We start from the raw sequence: 19860 nt of genomic DNA, 5'->3' as shown, positions 1-19860 counted from the left end.
AGATAGCCCTGATGACAGCAGGCATATATAAGATGGCTTTGCCTGTGAAAGCAATCATGCAAACTCTCATGAAGCATTCAAAACACACATTGAAAGTGAACATCTGCTCATGCTTTTTTACTGCTAAAAGTGAAAATCCAAATACGTAATGAATGAGTCAGGGAAGAAGGGAAATACCACTTCAACTTCAATGAGTTGGTGGTAGGATTTCACTGGGTCCCTAAAGGAAGAAGCCTGGTAAATTAGGTGCCTGAATAATGTAAACCTATTTGAGATAAGTACATGTACAATATTATATGTATTCATACATTATCTCATTTCCATTTTACAGGTGAGAAAATGGGCTCAGGGCTTTATCCAGAGAAGCCTTCCCAAAGTCACACAGGTGGTAACATATGGAGATAAGATCTAAACCTAAGTTTGTCTGACTTTAAAGCTTATGCTCTATCCACAAGACTACTCTGCTTCAAAAAGAGATATAAAGCCAGCCATGGTGGCTCACACTTGTAATCCCAGCACTATGGGAGGTCTAGGTGGGAAAATTGCTTGGGCCCAGGAGTTTGAGACCAGCCTGGGCAACATAGCAAGTCCCCATGTCTACAAAAGTTTTTTTTAAAAATTAGCTGGGCATAGTGGCACACGCCTATAGTCCCAGCTACTTGGGAGGTTGAGGTGGAAGGATCACTTGAGCCCAGGAGGTCAAGGCTGCAGTAAACAATGATTGTGCCACTGCACTCAGCCTGGGTTACAGAGTGAGACCCTGCCTCAAAAATCAAAGCAAAACAAACAAAAAGGGATATAAGGCTCACAGGTGAAGTGGAAGGCATATACACTTGTAGGGGTAGGCAAAAGAACATGAAGGAGAATTAAGAGTATCAAATGCTAGGACATAAAACACAGGAAAAGATGAGAATGACTGCTTTCAAGAAGGCTGGAAAGAAAAAGGACTTTGGTTACTACGTTCAAGACTTCCTGAGGGAGCAGAGCAGAGGCAATCACAGAATCAGTTTTTGAGTTTTGAATGATCTTAAAGGCCATTTAACCCAACCATCTACCCAATACTTCTAATTCCCTCTCCCTAAAAGATCCCTCCTATAGTCATCCAGTCCCTGATGAAACACCTCTAGTTATAGGGGCTCATTACTTCCATTTTGGGATAGATTTAACTGTTCCTTTTATGTTGAGACAAAGCTTCTCTGCTTGAGTTTCCATTTATTGGTTCTGGTTCTATCTTTGGAGTCCCCCAGATAAGTTTTCTCCCTCTTCTGACTGTCCTCAAGATGTCTTCACATCATCAAAAGCATGGCTTCTCTGGCCTTGGCATCCTTAGGGCCTTCAGCCTCTCCTCTACAACATGAGAATGAGAGGTGGGTAATGAAGGCAAAAATGAATTAGGACCTGGGTTAGTGGTAACAGATCAAGAGGAGTATTATGTGTTACACAGGAAGATCAGGAGGTGATACTGAGAATTCGAAGCCAAAAATAAGAGACAACTGAGATTGGTAACATCATCACTAAAATCATTCATCCATCCATCCATCCATCCATCCATCCATCCATCCATCCTTCCATCCATGCACCCACCCACCTACCCTCCTACCCATCTTGCATATTCTGAATATTTCCCAAGAGACTGAGATATAAGGTACCACAGGAGAAAAAAAAAGAAGAAAAAGATTAGGTTCTTGACCTTGAGGAGCTTATATTCTACAAGGACTGAAGTCAGTGGAAGCTAATAAACAAGCAAAACAAACCAACAGACAAACAAACTAACCCTAGGGAGGAATTAATGAGATTGGGATGGAGGAATTAATGAGATTGGGATGGAATGCCCAGGGAGAACTGGGTATCATCTCCATACTGGAACTCAGGTATTCTTGTTCAGGCAGGAGATTCATCAGAGAAATCTCCCAACAGTTAAGAAATGAGGGGAGGAGGTGATGCTAAAAGGGGCCCTAGAGAAGCTGCTGACAGAAGTCTTTTTTTTTTTTTTTTTTTTCATATCAATGCCTTCCTTAGGGAAGATACCCATGAGAAACAGGCCATGACTAAGAGGTAGTACTTTCAGTAACAGTGCTCAGTGAAGGTGACTCAGCTGTCTTTTCCAATACTAGAATACTAGAAGTGTTGTGTCCCTCAGGAAATGTGGGAAAGACTGAAAGAGTGAATATATGCTAGGGAAGCAGTGACCTTGGAAGTAGATCTAAGGACCAATCTCTGTAGCTTTTGCCATTTACTAGCCATGTGATCTTAGAAAAATCATTTTACATCTGTAAGTCTCAATTTACTATAAAATAACATTAACACTATCTCTTAGGGTTTTGTGAAAATCATGGGATATGTATGTATTGGTGTTTAATACAGTCTGACACTTAGTAGGTATTCAATTTTTTTTAAAGAAGAGGTAGAGATAGCAAAAAATATATTTACATTCAACCTGAAAAAGCTGATTAAAAGAAAAAAAAAAACATTTACAGAGTTAATTTGTGCTTTCTGTCCACACGCTGGACATCTACTTTGGAAAGGTTAACAAAGAGCAGTTTCTTCCATGTACACTAGACCAGAATCTCCTCAAATATGAGTGACTTTCAAAGTTAAAATTTGTTTCCTATCCTCCACAATTCTATCTTTAATATTACCAACTCTCAGGTAAGTAGCAAGTAGGGATGACGATCTAGGAAATTCCTCTTATAAGATATACAAGATAGAGAAGAGGGCCAGATGTACCCCTTTCCAAGAGAGATGGGTATGGATGAATGACCGCCCCCAACCCTGCCTTTTTTTTTGAGACAGTCTCGCTCTGTCACCCAGACTGCAGTGCAGTGGCACGATCTCCGCTCACTGCAAGCTCCACCTCCCGGGTTTCACACCATTCTCCTGCCTCAGCCTCCCGAGTAGCTGGGACTGCAGGCGCCCGCCACCACGCCTGGTTAATTTTTTGTATTTTTAGTAGAGATGGGGTTTCATCGTGTTAGCCAGGATGGTCTCGATCTCCTGACCTCATGATCCGCCCGCCTCGGCCTCCCATTAAGTGCTGGGATTACAGGCGTGAGCCACGGCGCCTGGCCGAATGACCCCTTTATAATCCCTTATCCCTTTCTGGGAAACCCACATTTTACCTACCTTGCTGCCAGGTTTGGGACCTCTCTTCTTTGGGAATTTCAAAGGTTCAGCTGTCTTGGATGGGGCAGAGATGGGATGGGAAATTAGGGTCTTGGGTGTCCGGCCCCGCTTCTTTCCTGGTTTACGCCCCCTCTGCCCTGGTTGATGTTCCAAGACAGTTTTGGTGCTGCTGTGGATGCTGGGCTTCTCAGTATTCACATCGGAGGCAGGATAGGGATTCTTTGGAATCACAACTGCAAGAAAAAGACTCATTCTATCACCCTCCCTCCCCCCTACATTCTCATCCCAGCCAGAAGAAAAAAAGGACTTGCCACTTCTGCTCAAGTAGTTTTGTTCCAAGAAGCTGGTTTCCTGGCATTTGACCTAAATGTTAAGGAAATCTCTGAAGAAGACTGAATTTAGATTGGCTGGAATTGGAGGTTTTAAATTATTTCTGGCAGATGCAGAAAAAATATTAAATTTTTCTTCCTAAGGCACCTTAGACAAGTATTGTGACCTAAGTCAAAGGTGAAGTATATAAATATTAATAGAATCATAGGCTCAGAGTTGAAAGGGCTCTTAGAAACCTGTAATTCTGTCCTGCTAAGAATGAAGGTCTGAGGCTCAGAACAAGACACAATGCCCTCCGCAGGTTACATAGTGAGTTGGGATAAGAACTTGTTTTAAAATTGAGCCCTGATAACCATGCCAGGGATTTTCTACATCAATCTACTTCAAGTTTTAGTTTGACTATTGCAGTGAGGAGTAGAGGAACATGTGGAAATATAAATCTGATAGCATCTCTCCTTAAAAATCTTTGCTCTTAAAAACGTTTATTCCTTATTACCTTTAAGGTAAGGTCTAAATTCTTTAACCTGATTTCTAAGGACTTTTTTGACTCTGCCCATCTTGCTCTCCCATTATGACTGATGTCATTTCCTATCATCCAACCCCATGTTCTAGTAGCCCTTATATGTTGAGCTCTCTATTACTCTTTGTCAGACACATATCAATACTCAGTTTTCAACACTGGATCCAGGGCCACCTCCTTATTGAGGCCTTCTCTGACCATGCCCCAACTAGGTCAGTGTCCTCTCTTTACTCCCAAAGCATTCTGTAGACATCTATGTTACAGTACTTCTTAATTTTACTCCAAGTATTCATTTTTTCCTTAAACTGAGAATTTTTTGAGGTAAGGGATATCTAAGACATCCTACAAATAGTGAGAACTTACTATAAGTTATACACTGTACTAAGCTCTGGGGATAGAACTGTGAACAAACCATACTTCCACTCTCATGGAGCTTACCTCCTAGTGAGAGAGAAAGAAAATTAAAAAAATAACACAATATATGGTATAATATCAGGTAGTGCTAAGTGCTGTGATTAAAATTAATGCAGGGTAAGGAAACAAAATTTTAAGGGAAGTCCTCTTTGAGGAGAAGACATTTACGCAGAGCTCCCGAAAGAGGTAAAGGCACAATGCCTTATGAAGATGTGAGAGGGTATAACAACAAGTGCAAAGAGTCTGAGACAGGAACATGTTAGTGTGTTTGAGAAATTGGAAAGGAGGTCAGTAGAGCTGTAACTGAGTGAGCAAAGGGGAGGGTAGAGAGAAATTAGGTTAGAGAGTGAGTAGCAGTAAAATTGTGTAGGACTGCAGCCTGTGAAAATGAACTGAACTTATTCTAAATATAAAGGGAAGCCACTAGAGGGTTTTGAGCAGGGGAGGGACAAGATATACTTAGAAGGACCACTCTGACTGCTTTGTGAGAGGGACGAGAGTAGAATTAGGGAGACCAGTTAATAAACTATTATATAGGGCAGGTAGAAGATAATACTTCCTAGGCCTCCAGGTAGGAAGTGATAGTTGTGGTAGTACAATGTTAACGATGCAACAACTAGAAAAAGTCAGAGTAATTATTTAAAAAGACACCACAGAGCTGTCATGAGGAAGACACCACAGAGCTGTCATGAGGATTAGATGAACTGGAATTCCAAGGGGTGGCCTCTGAGGTAGCTGATACTGTTTTCTTTCCTGAGGGCATCTGCTAATTTTGGCATAAACTAAGGATCAGGCTTGGCATGTGGTGAGGGGCTCTACTGGAGGAAAGAGAAATGAGAGCTGCTGCGACAAACTGGAAACTTAAGGAGCCCCTGCATGTGGCCAGTTTTTCTCATTGGGCCAGCACATTGGAACTTCAAAGCTAGACTGAGAGCTTTTAAAAGGCAGAATAAAATCTCCTATAATCTTGTGGTTTTAGGAGATAAGGTTCCACTAGAAGTAGGTAGTATACCCCAAATACATGGCTGATCTCCTTTTAAAGATATTTTAAAACTATAAGGGGTGAGAGGTAATAAAACTAAGCCCCAGACCTCTCAAGGGTAGGACAATCTCCTGCAGTGTTTCAGGGCTAAGGACTAGAAATTAGGTTCCCAACCAAGAGCCCAAGAGGGTCCGTGTCCAAAAAACAAGCATAAACCATAGGCACAATCCAGATGTGGTCTAACTCAATCCAGAATTAGACTGAGGTGATCAGGCCCTATCCTATTTAGTCTAGCAGAGGAAAAGAAGAATTCTTTCTCATGGGAGATACCAGTTGGAGCCTCAATAGTTCTTTTAATATAAAACGTTTGGCATACTACAAAAATTATTAGACATAACAGAGTCAAAACAGTGTGATCAGTAATCAAGAGAAAATACAGGCAATAGAAAGAGACCCATATATTATCCAAATAATGGAACAAACAGATTTTTTAAAAATCATAATTAAAATGTTAAAATGTAAAAAAGATGAACAAAATATAAGAAAAGGTAGATAGTACCCACAGAAATATCTATATAAAAAACTAAATGGACATCTTATAACTAAAAAATACAATATTAGGAATAACTCATTGCATGGGTTTAAGGGCAGACAAGAGCCAATAGAAAGGATTAATAAACTTGATGAAAAAATAGAAAACATCCAAAATAAAGTACAGTGAGAAAATATGAAAAAATATATTAGAGCATTAGAGATTAAGTAGACACAGTCAATAGGTCCAAAATATGAGTGGCTGCAATCCCACAGGGAGAAGACAGATAGAATGAAGAAAAAGCAATATATGAAAAGATAACAGCGGAGACTTAATCTCTAACTAATGAAAGACATCAACCCACAGATTCAGGATGCTTATGGATTCAGCAATCCATAGCAGGAAAAATACAAAGAAAACGATACCAAAACACATAATTGTCAAACTGCTGAAAATACAAAAGATGAAATACAGATGAAATAAAAGACAGGGAGGAAATACAAAGATATATTTTAAAAAGCAGTCAGAGAGAAAAACAGCATTACTGGAGCAACAATAAGAGTGATAGCAGGCTTTTTAATAAAACTGTGTAAGCAAGAAGAAGTAGAATAGTATCCTTAAAGGGCTAAAAGAAACAGACTACCAAAGATAGAATTATACACCCAGTGAAAATATCCTTCAGAAATAAAGGTAAAATAATGAGATTTTCAAATAATCAAAGCTGAGAGAATCTGTCACCAGCAGACCTAACTATGGAAAATGAAAAGGAAGTTCTTCAGGCTGAAGGACATTCCAAATGGAAACATGAAACTACAGGAAGGATGAAGAACACGAGAAAGGGTAAACATGTGAGTTGATACAAAAGGATACTGATTATTTAAAACAATAATAAAAATGGCTTGTGCCATTTATAATATATGTATTAATAAGTTATGTGACAGTAATAGCACAGAGGATGAAAGTGGAGAGTAAATGGAGCCAAACTTTGTTAAGAATTTTGCATTATTTGGGAGTGGTTAGAGCACTTATTTAAGGTAGATTTTAATAAGTCCAATATGCATATTTGCATACGGCAATTAATTAAAGAATTATCAGGGATAAGAATGCATTACTAAAAAGCTAAGGGGAGAGAAGTAGAATAATAAAACATACTTGATTAATCCAAAAGAAGGCAAGAAAGGAGGAATAAAGAAATAAGGAAGAACTTGGACAAATAGAAAACAAAAAGCAAAATGCAAAATGTTGACTTAAACCCAAATAAATAATTATATTAAAGAAGGGTGGATTAAGTAAAACAATCAGTAGGAATAAATGAACAAACCAGACCAAAAAAAACCCCCAGAACTCAATTATATTTGTTTATAAGAGGGCCCTGAGATACAAAGACACTCAAAATATAAAAACACAGGAAGAGGAAAGCAAACAGATGAAAATAATGTACTCTATAAACACTAACCAAAAGAAAACTAATAACATGAATAACCAATTAACCAACCAACCTAACTGATACATATACCTAATAAATATAGAATACGCAGAGACAATTTCATCATAGATCCATCAGACATTGGGTAGAGAACAGGATAGTATGAATAACTTTATGCCAATTAAATATGAAAATTGAGATAAAATGTCACTCAAGACCAGCCTGGGCAACATTGTGAGACCCCATCTCTACAAAAACAAATTAGTTGAGCATGGTGTGTGCCTGTAGCCCTAGCTACTCAAGAGGATCGCTTGAGCCCAGTTCGAGGTTGCAGTGAGCTATATCACACCACTGCACTGCAGCCTGGATTACAGGCTCTATCTCTTATCTCTAATGCTCTAATTTTTTTTTGTATTTTCTCACTGTACTTTATTTTGGATATTTTCTATTTTTTCATCAAGTTTATTACTCCTTTCTGTTGGCTCTTGTCTGCCCTTAAACCCATGCAATGAGTTATTCCTAATACTGTATTTTTTAGGTATAAGATGTCCATTTAATTTTTTATATAGATATTTCTGTGGGTACTATTTTTTCTTACACTTTGTTCATCTTTTTTACATTTCAACATTTTAATTATGATTTTTAAAAAATCTGTTTGTTTGTTCCATTATTTACATAATATATGGGTCTCTCTCTTAAAACACAAAACAAAGCAAAAACACCACTGACACAAGAAAAAAACAGAATATGAAGAGCCTCATACATAATAAAAAATTGCAATTGCAATTAAAAATCTTTCCACAAAGAAAATCCCAGGCCTAAACTGGCTTTACTGATGAATTCTAGCAAATATTTAAAGAAGAAATAATAACAAATCTTGCAAAGCCTCTTTTGAAAAATAGAAGAGGGAACACTTCCCATTTCATTTTATAAGGCCAGCATAAACCTCATACCAAAACATGACAAAGATAGTTACAAGAAAAAAAAACTATAGACTAATATCCCTCATGAACATACATCCAAAATCTTTAACAAAGTATTTGTAAATTAAATCTAGGTCTCTCTCTATATGTATATCAGATATACAATCCTATATATATCATATCATAACATGCAGGATAATATATCATAACTAAGTGGGATTTATTTCAGAAATACAAAGGTTGTTTAACAATGGAAAATACAATCAGCTGAACACATACATTCACTAAATGAAAGAGAAAACCTATATATCATCTCAACAGATGAAGAAAAAGCATTTGACGAAATTCAACATCCATTCATGATAAAAATTATCAATAAACTAGGAATAAAAGAGAATTTCCTTAGTCTAGATAAAGGCATCTATAAAAAACCTATAATCAACAGCATTCCTAATGGTGAAATATTGAACACTTCTTATTGAATTATGGGATAAAATAAAATAACTACTATCACCACTTCTATTCGACATTGTATTGGAGGTCAATGCAATAAGGAAAGGAAAAGAAATAAAATCTATAAATACAGACTGTAAGGGAAGAAGCATTACTTGTACGTGACATGATTGTTTACATAAATATTCCTCCTTACAAGTCTACAAAATCTATTAAAATAAAAAAATGAATTTGGAAAGGTCACTAGATACAAATCTAATATTTAAAAATCTAATGTATTTCTCTAAATAGCAACAATTTGAAAATTATTTAAAAATCCACAAAATCAAATAACATCAAGTATTCAGTGAAAGATGGGCAAGACATCTACACTGAAAACTACAAAATATTGATAGGGGAAATTAAAGAAGATCTAGATATCACATGGCCATGAAGGGATATGTTACATTCATAGATTGAAAGCATCACCACTGTTAGGTGTCAACTCTCATCAAACTGATCTAGAGTCAATGCAATTCCAATAGAAATCTCAGCAGTTTCTAAAAAATGTGTGGTGTATGTACGCAAATTGACAATTTAATTCTAAATTTTAATAGGAAATGCAAAGGACCTATAGTAGCCAAGTCAATCTTGATGAATAACAGCAAAGCTGGAGAACGTGCATCATCAAATAGCAAGACTCATTATAAAGTTACAGTAATTGACACATATATTATTTGTTGGGCATGGTGTTTCATGCCTGTAACCCCAGCACTCTGGGAGACTGAGGCAGGAGGATTGCTTGAGGCCAGGAGTTTGAAACCAGCCTTGCAACATAGCATGACCCAGTCTCTACAAAATTTTTTTTAAAAATTAGCTGGGCATGGTGGTGCACACCTGTAGTCCCAGTGACTCTGGAGGCTGAGGTGGGAGGATTACTTAAGCCCTGGAAGTCATGGCTGCATTGAACCATGATGGTGTCACTGCACTCTAGTCTAGGTGACAGAATAAGACTCTGTCTTAAAAAAAAAAAAGACATATATTATTGGTGCAAGGGTAGATGAATGAATCAACAGAGCAAAATAGAGAGTTCCAAAATTAACTACACATATATAGTCATCTGATTTATGATAAATGTGCCCTTGCAATTCTGTGGAGAGAAAAAATGGTCTTTTCAATAAAATTGTGGTGAGTCAAATAGGTATCCATATGGAAAAAAATTAAACTTGAGTTCTATTTCACACCAGATACAAAAATTAATGTGAAGGCTAAAACATCAAATTTCTAGAAGACAAATGAGAATACCTTCAAAACTATGGGGGCGGCCAAAGATTTATTAAAACAGGACACAAAAAGCACTAATTATCAAAGAGTGAAGATATATATGGCCTCATTAAAACAAAATATTTCTCTTAATCAAAGGACATTAAGAAAATGAAAAAAAGCAACTCCAACACACATAATTGTCAGATTCACCAAAGTTGAAATGAAGGAAAAAATGTTAAGGGCAGCCAGAGAGAAAGGTCGGGTTACCCACAAAGGGAAGCCCATCAGACTAACAGCAGATCTCTCGGCAGAAACTCCACAAGCCAGAAGAGAGTGGGGGCCAATATTCAACATTCTTAAAGAAAAGAATTTTCAACCCAGAATTTCATATCCAGCCAAACTAAGCTTCATAAGTGAAGGAGAAATAAAATACTTTACAGACACGCAAATGCTAAGAGATTTTGTCACCACCAGGCCTGTCCTAAAAGAGCTCCTGAAGGAAGCACTAAACATGGAAAGGAACAACTGGTACCAGCCACTGCAAAAACATGCCAAAAACATGCCAAACAGCATCATCCTGATACCAAAGCCGGGCAGAGACACAACCAAAAAAGAAAATTTTAGACCAATATCCTTGATGAACATTGATGCGAAAATCCTCAATAAAATACTGGCAAACCGAATCCAGCAGCACATCAAAAAGCTTATCCACCATGATCAAGTGGGCTTCATCCCTGGGATGCAAGGCTGGTTCAATATACACAAATCAATAAATGTAATCCAGCATATAAACAGAACCATTGACAAAAACCACATGATTATCTCAATAGATGCAGAAAAGGCCTTTGACAAAATTCAACAACCCTTCATGCTAAAAACTCTCAATAAATTAGGTATTGATGGGACATATCTCAAAATAGTAAGAGCTATCTATGACAAACCCACAGCCAATATCATACTGAATGGGCCAACACTGGAAGCATTCCCTTTGAAAACTGGCACAAGACAGGGATGCCCTCTCTCACCACTCCTATTCAACATAGTGTTGGAAGTTCTGGCCAGGGCAATTAGGCAGGAGAAGGAAATAAAGGGTATTTAATTAGGAAAAGAGGAAGTCAAATTGTCCCTGTTTGCAGAGGACATGATTGTATATCTAGAAAACCCCATTGTCTCAGCCCAAAATCTCCTTAAGCTGATAAGCAACTTCAGCAAAGTCTCAGGTTACAAAATCAATGTACAAAAATCACAAACATTCTTATAAACCAGTATCAGACAAACAAGAGAGCCAAATCATGAGTGAACTCCCAATCACAATTGCTTCAAAGAGAATAAAATACCTAGGAATCCAACTTACAAGCGAAGTGAAGGACCTCTTCAAGGAGAACTACAAACCACTGCTCAATGAAATAAAAGAGGACACAAACAAATGGAAGAACATTCCATGCTCATGGGTAGGAAGAATCAATATCATGAAAATGGCCATACTGCCCAAGGTAATTTATAGATTCAATGCCATCTCCAACAAGCTACCAATGACTTTCTTCACAGAATTGGAAAAAACTACTTTAAAGTTCATATGGAACCAAAAAAGAGCCTGCATCACCAAGTCAATCCTAAGCCAAAAGAACAAAGCTGGAGGCATCACGCTACCTGACTTCAAACTATACTACAAGGCTACAGTAACCAAAACAGCATGGTACTGGTACCAAAACAGAGATATAGATCAATGGAACAGAACAGAGCCCTCAGAAATAACACCGCATATCTACACCTATCTGATCTTTGACAAACCTGAGAAAAACAAGCAATGGGGAAAGGATTCCCTATTTAATAAATGGTGCTGGGAAAACTGGCTGGCCATATGTAGAAAGCTGAAACTGGATCCCTTCCTTACACCTTATACAAAAATTAATTCAAGATGGATTAAAGACTTAAACGTTAGACCTAAAACCATAAAAACCCTAGAAGAAATCCTAGGCATTACCATTCAGGACATAGGCATGGGCAAACATGCTAAAACACCAAAAGCAATGGCAACAAAAGCCAAAATTGACAAATGGGATCTAATTAAACTAAAGAGCTTCTGCACAGCAAAAGAAACTACCATTAGAGTGAACAGGCAACCTACAAAATGGGAGAAAATTTTCGCAACCTACTCATCTGACAAAGGGCTAATATTCAGAATCTACAATGAACTCAAACAAATTTACAAGAAAAAAACAAACAACCCCATCAAAAAGTGGGCGAAGGACATGAACAGACCCTTCTCAAAAGAAGACATTTATGCAGCCAAAAGATACCTGAAAAAATGCTCACCATCACTGGCCATCAGAGAAATGCAAATCAAAACCACAATGAGATACCATCTCACACCAGTTAGAATGGCGATCATTAAAAAGTCAGGAAACAACAGGTGCTGGAGAGGATGTGGAGAAATAGGAACACTTTTACACTGTTGGTGGGACTGTAAACTAGTTCAACCCTTGTGGAAGTCAGTGTGGCGATTCCTCAGGGATCTAGAACTAGAAATACCATTTGACCCAGCCATCCCATTACTGGGTATATACCCAAAGGACTATAAATCATGCTGCTATAAAGACACATGCACACGTATGTTTATTGCAGCAGTATTCATAATAGCAAAGACTTGGAACCAACCCAAATGTCCAACCATGATAGACTGGATTAAGAAAATGTGGCACATATACACCATGGAATACTATGCAGCCATAAAAAATGATGAGTTCATATCCTTTGTAGGGACATGGATGAAATTGGAAATCATCATTCTCAGTAAACTATCGCAAGAACAAAAAACCAAACACTGCATATTCTCACTCATAGGTGGGAATTGAAGAATGGGAACACATGGACACAGGAAGGGGAACATCACACTCTGGGGACTGTTGTGGGGTGGGGGAGGGGGGAGGGATAGCATTAGGAGATATACCTAATGCTAGATGACGAGTTAGTGAGTGCAGCACACCAGCATGGCACATGTATACATATGTAACTAACCTGCACATTGTGCACATGTACCCTAAAACTTAAAGTATAATAATAATAAATAAAATAAAATAAAAAAAAGAAAAAGCAAAAAAAGAAAAAGAGTTAAGAAACTACCACGAACAAGTTGGGTCTATACTATAAATGCAAAGATAATTCAATATTAGGAAATCAATCAACAGACCTTATTAATAGGTCTAAGAAAAAAAATTATGTGATGACTCTATTAATACTGGAAAGGTTTTTGACAAAATTAAGCACTCAAGAAAATATAAATAGTTTGCTATGTGATTAACATGATAATACATATATGCCAAAATCCTAAAGGAAACATCTTACTGGAGAAAGGTTACTTACAAGATGTTACTTACAAGAGGTATTCCCACTAAGGTCAGGAATAAAGTACTGATACCTACTAGCTCCACTAATATTTAACATTGCACTGGAGGTATTAACCAAAGTATTAAGATAAGAGAAACAAATTAGAAGCCTAAGAATTGGAAAAGATAAAGTAAAACAATCTGTATTTGTAGATGACATGACAGGGTATGCGCCATCCAAAAAAGTAAGCACTAGACACATGTGGCTCCTGAGTACTTGCAATGTGACTAGTTCAAACTGAGATGTGCTGTAAATATAAAATGCACACTGGATTTTGAAGACACAGTAGAAAAAGAATGTAAAATATTTCACTAATAATGTCTTATATTGATTACATATTGAAATGATAATGTTTTGGATATTATGGATTAAATATAGTATTAAAATTAATTTCACCTGCTTTTTTTTTTTTTTTGAGATGGAGTCTTGCTCTGTTGCCCAGGCTGGAGTGCAGTGGCGTGATCTCGGCTCACTGCAACCTCTGCCTCCTGGGTTCAAGCGATTCTCCTGCCTCAGCCTCCTGAGTAGTTGGGATTACAGGTACCCACCACCACGCCCAGCTAATTTTTGTATTTTTAGTAGAGATAGGGTTTCACCACATTGGCCAGGATGGTCTCGATCTCCTGACCTTGTGATCTGCCTGCCTTGGCCTCCCAAAGTGTTGGGATTACAAGCATGAGCCACCACGCCCAGCCTTTCTTTTTAAAATGTACTACAAAAATTTTAATTATGTACATAGCTCAAATTACATTTCCATTGGACAGTGCATCCCTATAAAATCAGTGATGAAGCTAGCTCAGACAGTGAAAGAATTGAGCAAGGTAACAGAATACGTAACTGACATACAAAACTCAACAGCCTTCATATATAGCAAATCAGTTAGATAATGTAACAGAGGCAGAAATACTCAGGAACAAAGTTAACAGGAAATATGAAAAATCCATATGAAGATAATTACAAAACACTGCTGAAAGACACACAAGTAGACTTGACAAAAGGACATCTATCCTTGTTCTTTTATTTTTCAATATCATCAAGTTGTTAGTTCTAAGTTAACTTACAAACTTAACGCAACCTCAATAAAAATACAAAGAAACCTTTCCCCACTGCCCCTGCCCTGCCCTGCCCCTGGAGCTGGATAAGTTGACATTAAACTTTGTATGTATTAAAAAAAACCACAACCAGGCACTGTAGCTCACACTGGTAGTCCCAGCTACTCAGGAGGCTGAGGTGGGAGGGTCACTTGAGGCTAGGAATTCAAGACCAGCCTATGCAACATAGCAAGATGCTGTCTCTAAACAACAGCAACAACAACAAACTAGCTGGGTGCAGCAGTGCATACCTGTAGTACCACCTGCTTGGGAAGCTGATCGTTTGAGCTCAGGAGTTGGAGACCAGCCTGAGCAATATAATGAGACCCTTGTTTCAAAAAACAAAACAAAACCAAAAAAAAAAAAAACCCCCAAACACACAAAGCAGAAACCATAACAATAACTAAGAAAACAACAGAATGTGAGAGCTGAGGGAATTAGCCTTAGCAGACATTAAAATACAAAGCTTCTATTATGAAAACTGTGGTACTGGTACACCAATGGACAGGCACACCAATGGAACAGAAAAACAGACCCAACTATACACATAAATCTGGGATATGATAAAAGCAGTATCTCAAATTACTAGGGCAAAGATGAAGACATTAATAAATGATAGTGGAACAATGGATGGCCACTGGAAAAACACAAATTAGATCTATTTCTCACACCAAATACAAGAATAAATTCCAAATGGATCAGAGATGTAACAATAAAAAAGAAAAACAATATATAAGTACTAGAGGAAAATATAGGTGAATTCCTATAATGAAAGGTTAATAAATTTAACTATAAAATAAAAACTTTTGCATGGGAAACAAATGAAAAACTACCATAAGCAAAGTACAAATTGGGAGAAAATATTTACGATATATATTACAATAAAAGGGTGTATCTAACATACAAAGGACTTTTTAAATTGAGAGGAAAAAAGACCTATAATCACACGGGTAAATGAGCAAAAGAAATGACAACCTGTAAAAGAAAAAAAAAGATAAAATGGCACCCTAGACATATGAAAAGATGTTAAACTTCACTCATAAAAAGAGAAATGCAAATTAAAATTATATTGAGAAACCAGTTCTCACCCATCAGATTGGCAAAAAAGTCAAAAGCTTGATAATATACTCTGTTGGTGAGGCTACGGGAAAACAGGCACATTGCTGGTGAGAATGAAAACTGGTAGCATCTCTGTGGAAGGGAATTTGGCAGTATCTAACAAAACTATATTTGCCTTTACCCTTGGACCCAAGAATACCGCTTCTGGTCATTTACCCTGAAGATACACCTCCAAATATGAAAATACATGTGTACAAGTTTATTAAGCAATACATATACAGTATTACATATTATTGTACAATATACTATATATAATAATCCATACACAATATATATAGTTTCTGGTGTGTGTGTGTGTGTGTGTATTTATTTATGCAATGGTAGCATTATTTGTAATTGTAAAATACCAGAAACTATATTGATTGTATACACACACACATACACAATGGAGTAGTCTACAGCTTAGAATAAGGGAGATCTTTGTGAACTTGCAAAGGAGTGACTCCCAGGTTATACTGTTAAGTAAAAGAAGAAAGCAAAGTACAAAAGAGAATATAGAGCGTGCTACCTTTTGTGTAAGAAGGGTAGGAAAACACACATAAATTTGCTTACTTTTGTAAAATGAAACATTGGAGGATAAACCAGAAAATAGTGAAAGTGATTGCTTAAAGAGGGTAGTGGTGGTGGAAGGAATAAGGTAGAAGAGAAAGGGTGGACGATACTTCTCTTAGTAAATGTTTTGTATGATTTTTGACTCTTGGAAGCAAGTTAATTTTCTATATATTCAAAAAATAAAATTAAATCCATAAAGATAAGGACAAAAACTGAACCTTAAACTGAATGCAAACAGAAACAAATAAACTCAACTATATTTTATTTTTTTAGGGATAGGGTCTGACTCTGTCACCTAGGCTGGTGTGCAGTGGCTCAATCATAACTCGTTGCAGCCTCGGACTCCTGGGCTCAAGCGATCCTCCCAGCTTAGTTTCCTGAGTAGCTAGCTGGGACTACAGATGTGTGTCCCCATGCCTGGCTAATTCACAACTGTGTTTTAAATGAATAACATAATTACACTGAAGGAAAAAAAGTAATTCAAGTAATTTTTGAACAGAGTACTTTAAGTACTTTAACCATCTAAGGAGGGAAAAAACGTAAACAAATCTTGAACTCTTCTAAGAGTTTTTCCATAGTGGTATGCATATAGAATTCTGAAACTTATTTTATGTGTATTATAGGATGTTGGCGGAAACTAAGATTCATACTGTAGAAAAAGGGGAGATGTAAAATATTTACCAACCTGTAAATGATGGGCATGTCCCAGGAGTGTCATTGAACAGATTTCTCTTCTCTGTCTACACTCTAGTCCTTAGGTAAGTGGTTCTTAAACTTTAGTCTGCATGGCTTGTTAAAATTCAGATTGCTGAGCCCCAGCCTCTGAGTTTTTGCTTTAGTAGGTCTGGGAATTTGCTTTTCTGGGCAGTGCTGATGCTGCTGGTCTGGGGACCACATTTTCAGAACACAACCCTAGGATCTCCTCTAGCCTCATGGCTTTAAATTCTACCTGTAATTAAAACTTCCAAGTTTATATTACCAGCTTAGAAATTTCCCTTAAACTTCTTGTTTTTAATACAATTTCCTACTTGAAAATCTATTAGACATTCTAAGCATAGTATATCTGCAACTGAACTTCTGACTCACCTATCTCAGTCCATAGACTTGTTCTTCCCAAGACTTCTCTATCTCCTTTCAAATGGCACAAGCTAAAAACCTTGGAGTTGTCCTTGACCCCTCTCTTCTTCTTATATTCCTGTCCTATTAGCAGTCCATGAGCTATAACTTGAAAATGTATTAACAATCTGATCGTTTTTCATAAGTCCCCTTCATACTTCTTTGGCCTAAGCCACCATCATCTCTAACCTGGGTTTTTACAATAAGCCTTTTGAATGGTTTGTCTCTGCTCCTCTACTCTAATTTGAACACAGCTACCAGAGTGAGCCTGTTAAAACATGCTTCAGATCTCACCATTCCTTTGCTCAAAACCTTCAATAGCTTCCCCTTTCACTCAGAACTAAAGCCAAGGTCCTTATGCTGAACTTCGGAGCCCTATATGATCTGATTCCTCATTATTTTTCTGACCTACTTCCTACCACTCTCCCTTGATTATTCCACTCTAACCATGTTGTCTCTTTTTTTTTTTTTTTTTTTTTGAGACAGAGTCTTGCTCTGTTGCCCAGGCTGGAGTGCAGTGGTACAATCTCAGATCACTGCAACCTCTACCTCCCAGGTTCAAGCGAGTCTCGTGCCTCAGCCTCTCAAGTAGCTGGGACTACAGGCATGCGCCACCACGCCTGGCTAATTTTTGTATTTTTAGTAGAGATGAGGTTTTGCCATGCTGGCCAGGCTAATCTCAAGCTCCTGGCCTTAACTGATCCACCTGCCTCACTCTCCCAAAGTGCTCGGATTACAGGTGTGAGCCACCATGCCTGGCCAATATTGTCCTTTTTGCTAGTGATTCTCAAACTCTTTGGTGTCAAGACCGCTTTACACTCTTAAAATTTATGGAGGTCCACAAAGAGTTGTTATGTGTTGTATCTATCAACATTTATCATATTAGAAATTAAAACTTAGATACAATATGAATTTTAAGTTAACACAAACATGTTAACACCTTTTTATGAAATTATATTTTCCAAAACAATAAGTTTAGTGAAAAGAATATTATTTTATATTTTTGCAAATCTCTTCATCTCTGATCTAACAGAAGGCAGTTAGATGCTCATATCTGCTTCTGCATTCAATCTGTTGCCATACGTAATTTTTGGTTGAAGTTACAAAGAAACTCCAGACTCATGGGATATGTAGCTGGAAAAGGGAGGAGTACTGAAATAACCTTTTCAGGTAATTGTGGATATTCTCCTTTGATTCTAAACCAAAAAAAAAAGATAAATGCTTGAGGTGATTGATATCCCAATAACCCTGATTTAATCCTTACACACTGTATGCCTGTATCAAAATATCACATGTACCCCATAAATATGTATAACAATTACATACCTACAATTAAAAATAATTTTTTAAATTAAAAGTTAAAAAAATTAAAAAGCTCACTCTGAAACTCAGCAAGTGGTAGTTTCTTTAAAAATTTTAGTTGAAGGCCAGGCGCGGTGGCTCACGCCTGTAATCCCAGCACTTTGGGAGGCTGAGGCGGGTGGATCATGAGGTCAGGAGATCGAGACCATCCTGGCTAACACGGTGAAACCCCATCTCTACTAAAAATACAAAAAATTAGCTGGGTGCAGTGGCGGGTGCCTGTAGTCGCAGCTACTTGGGAGGCTGAGGCAGAATGGTGTGAACCTGGGAGGCGGAGCTTGCTGTGAGCCAAGATAGCACCACTGCACTCCTGCCTGGGCGAAAGAGCGAGACTCCGTGTCAAAAAAAAAAAAAAAAAGTTAGTTGAGAGACACAACAAAAAAAGACACTTTTAGACCAATATCCCTGATGAACATGGATGCAAAAATCCTCAATAAAATACTGGCAAACCGAATCCAGCAGCACATCAAAAAGCTTATACATCATGATCAAGCTGGCTTCATCCCTGGGATGCAAGGCTGGTTCAACATACGCAAATCAACAAACGTAATCCATCATATAAACAGAACTAAAGATAAAAACGACATGATTATCTCAATAGATGCGGAAAAGGCCTTTGACAAAATTCAACAGCATTTCATGCTAAAAACTCTCAATAAACTAGGTATTGATGGGATGTATCTCAAAATAATAAGATCTATTTATGACAAACCCACAGCCAATATCATACTGAATAAGCAAAAACTGGAAGCATTCCCTTTGAAAACTGGCACAAGAAGGGAAGCCCTCTCTCACCACTCCTATTCAACATAGTGTTGGAAGTTCTGGCCAGGGCAATCAGGCAAGAGAAAGAAATAAAGGGTATTCAATTAGGAAAAGAGGAAGTCAAATTGTCCCTGTTTGCAGATGACATGATTGTATATTTAGAAAACCCCATCATCTCAGCCCAAAATCTCCTTAAGCTGATAAGCAACTTCAGCAAAGTCTCAGGATACAAAATCACAAGCATTCCTATACACCAATAACAGACAAACAGAGAGCCAAATCATGAGTGAACTCCCAATCACAATTGTTTCAAAGAGAATAAAATACCTAGGAATCCAACTTACAAAGGATGTGAAGGACCTCTTCAAGGAGAACTACAAACCACTGCTCAATGAAATAAAAGAGGACACAAACAAATGGAAGAACATTCCATGCTCATGGGTAGGAAGAATCAATATTGTGAAAATGGCCATACTGCCCAAGGTACTTTACAGATTCAATGCCATCCCCATCAAGCTAC

The 19860-nt window shown here is 37.6% G+C and overlaps 1 protein-coding gene across 50 annotated transcripts in view; it reads right to left on the bottom strand.

Moving 5' to 3' along the window:
* SCMH1 (Scm polycomb group protein homolog 1) overlaps nt 1-19860 on the bottom strand; it is a 214383-nt gene that overhangs the window by 44952 nt on the left and 149571 nt on the right. For all 50 annotated transcript variants that reach the window (XM_063781942.1, XM_063781958.1, XM_063781937.1 and 47 more), the window contains one exon: nt 3124-3356. In XM_063781942.1, coding sequence (XP_063638012.1) covers nt 3124-3356 — 233 coding nt within the window. The remainder of the gene's footprint in view (nt 1-3123; nt 3357-19860) is intronic.

The sequence above is a fragment of the Pan troglodytes genome, chromosome 1 (genome assembly GCF_028858775.2).
Source record: "Pan troglodytes isolate AG18354 chromosome 1, NHGRI_mPanTro3-v2.0_pri, whole genome shotgun sequence".
Lineage (NCBI taxonomy): Eukaryota > Metazoa > Chordata > Mammalia > Primates > Hominidae > Pan > Pan troglodytes.
Note: the sequence above shows the minus strand (reverse complement) of the source record. Positions and strands in the feature narration are given on the sequence as shown.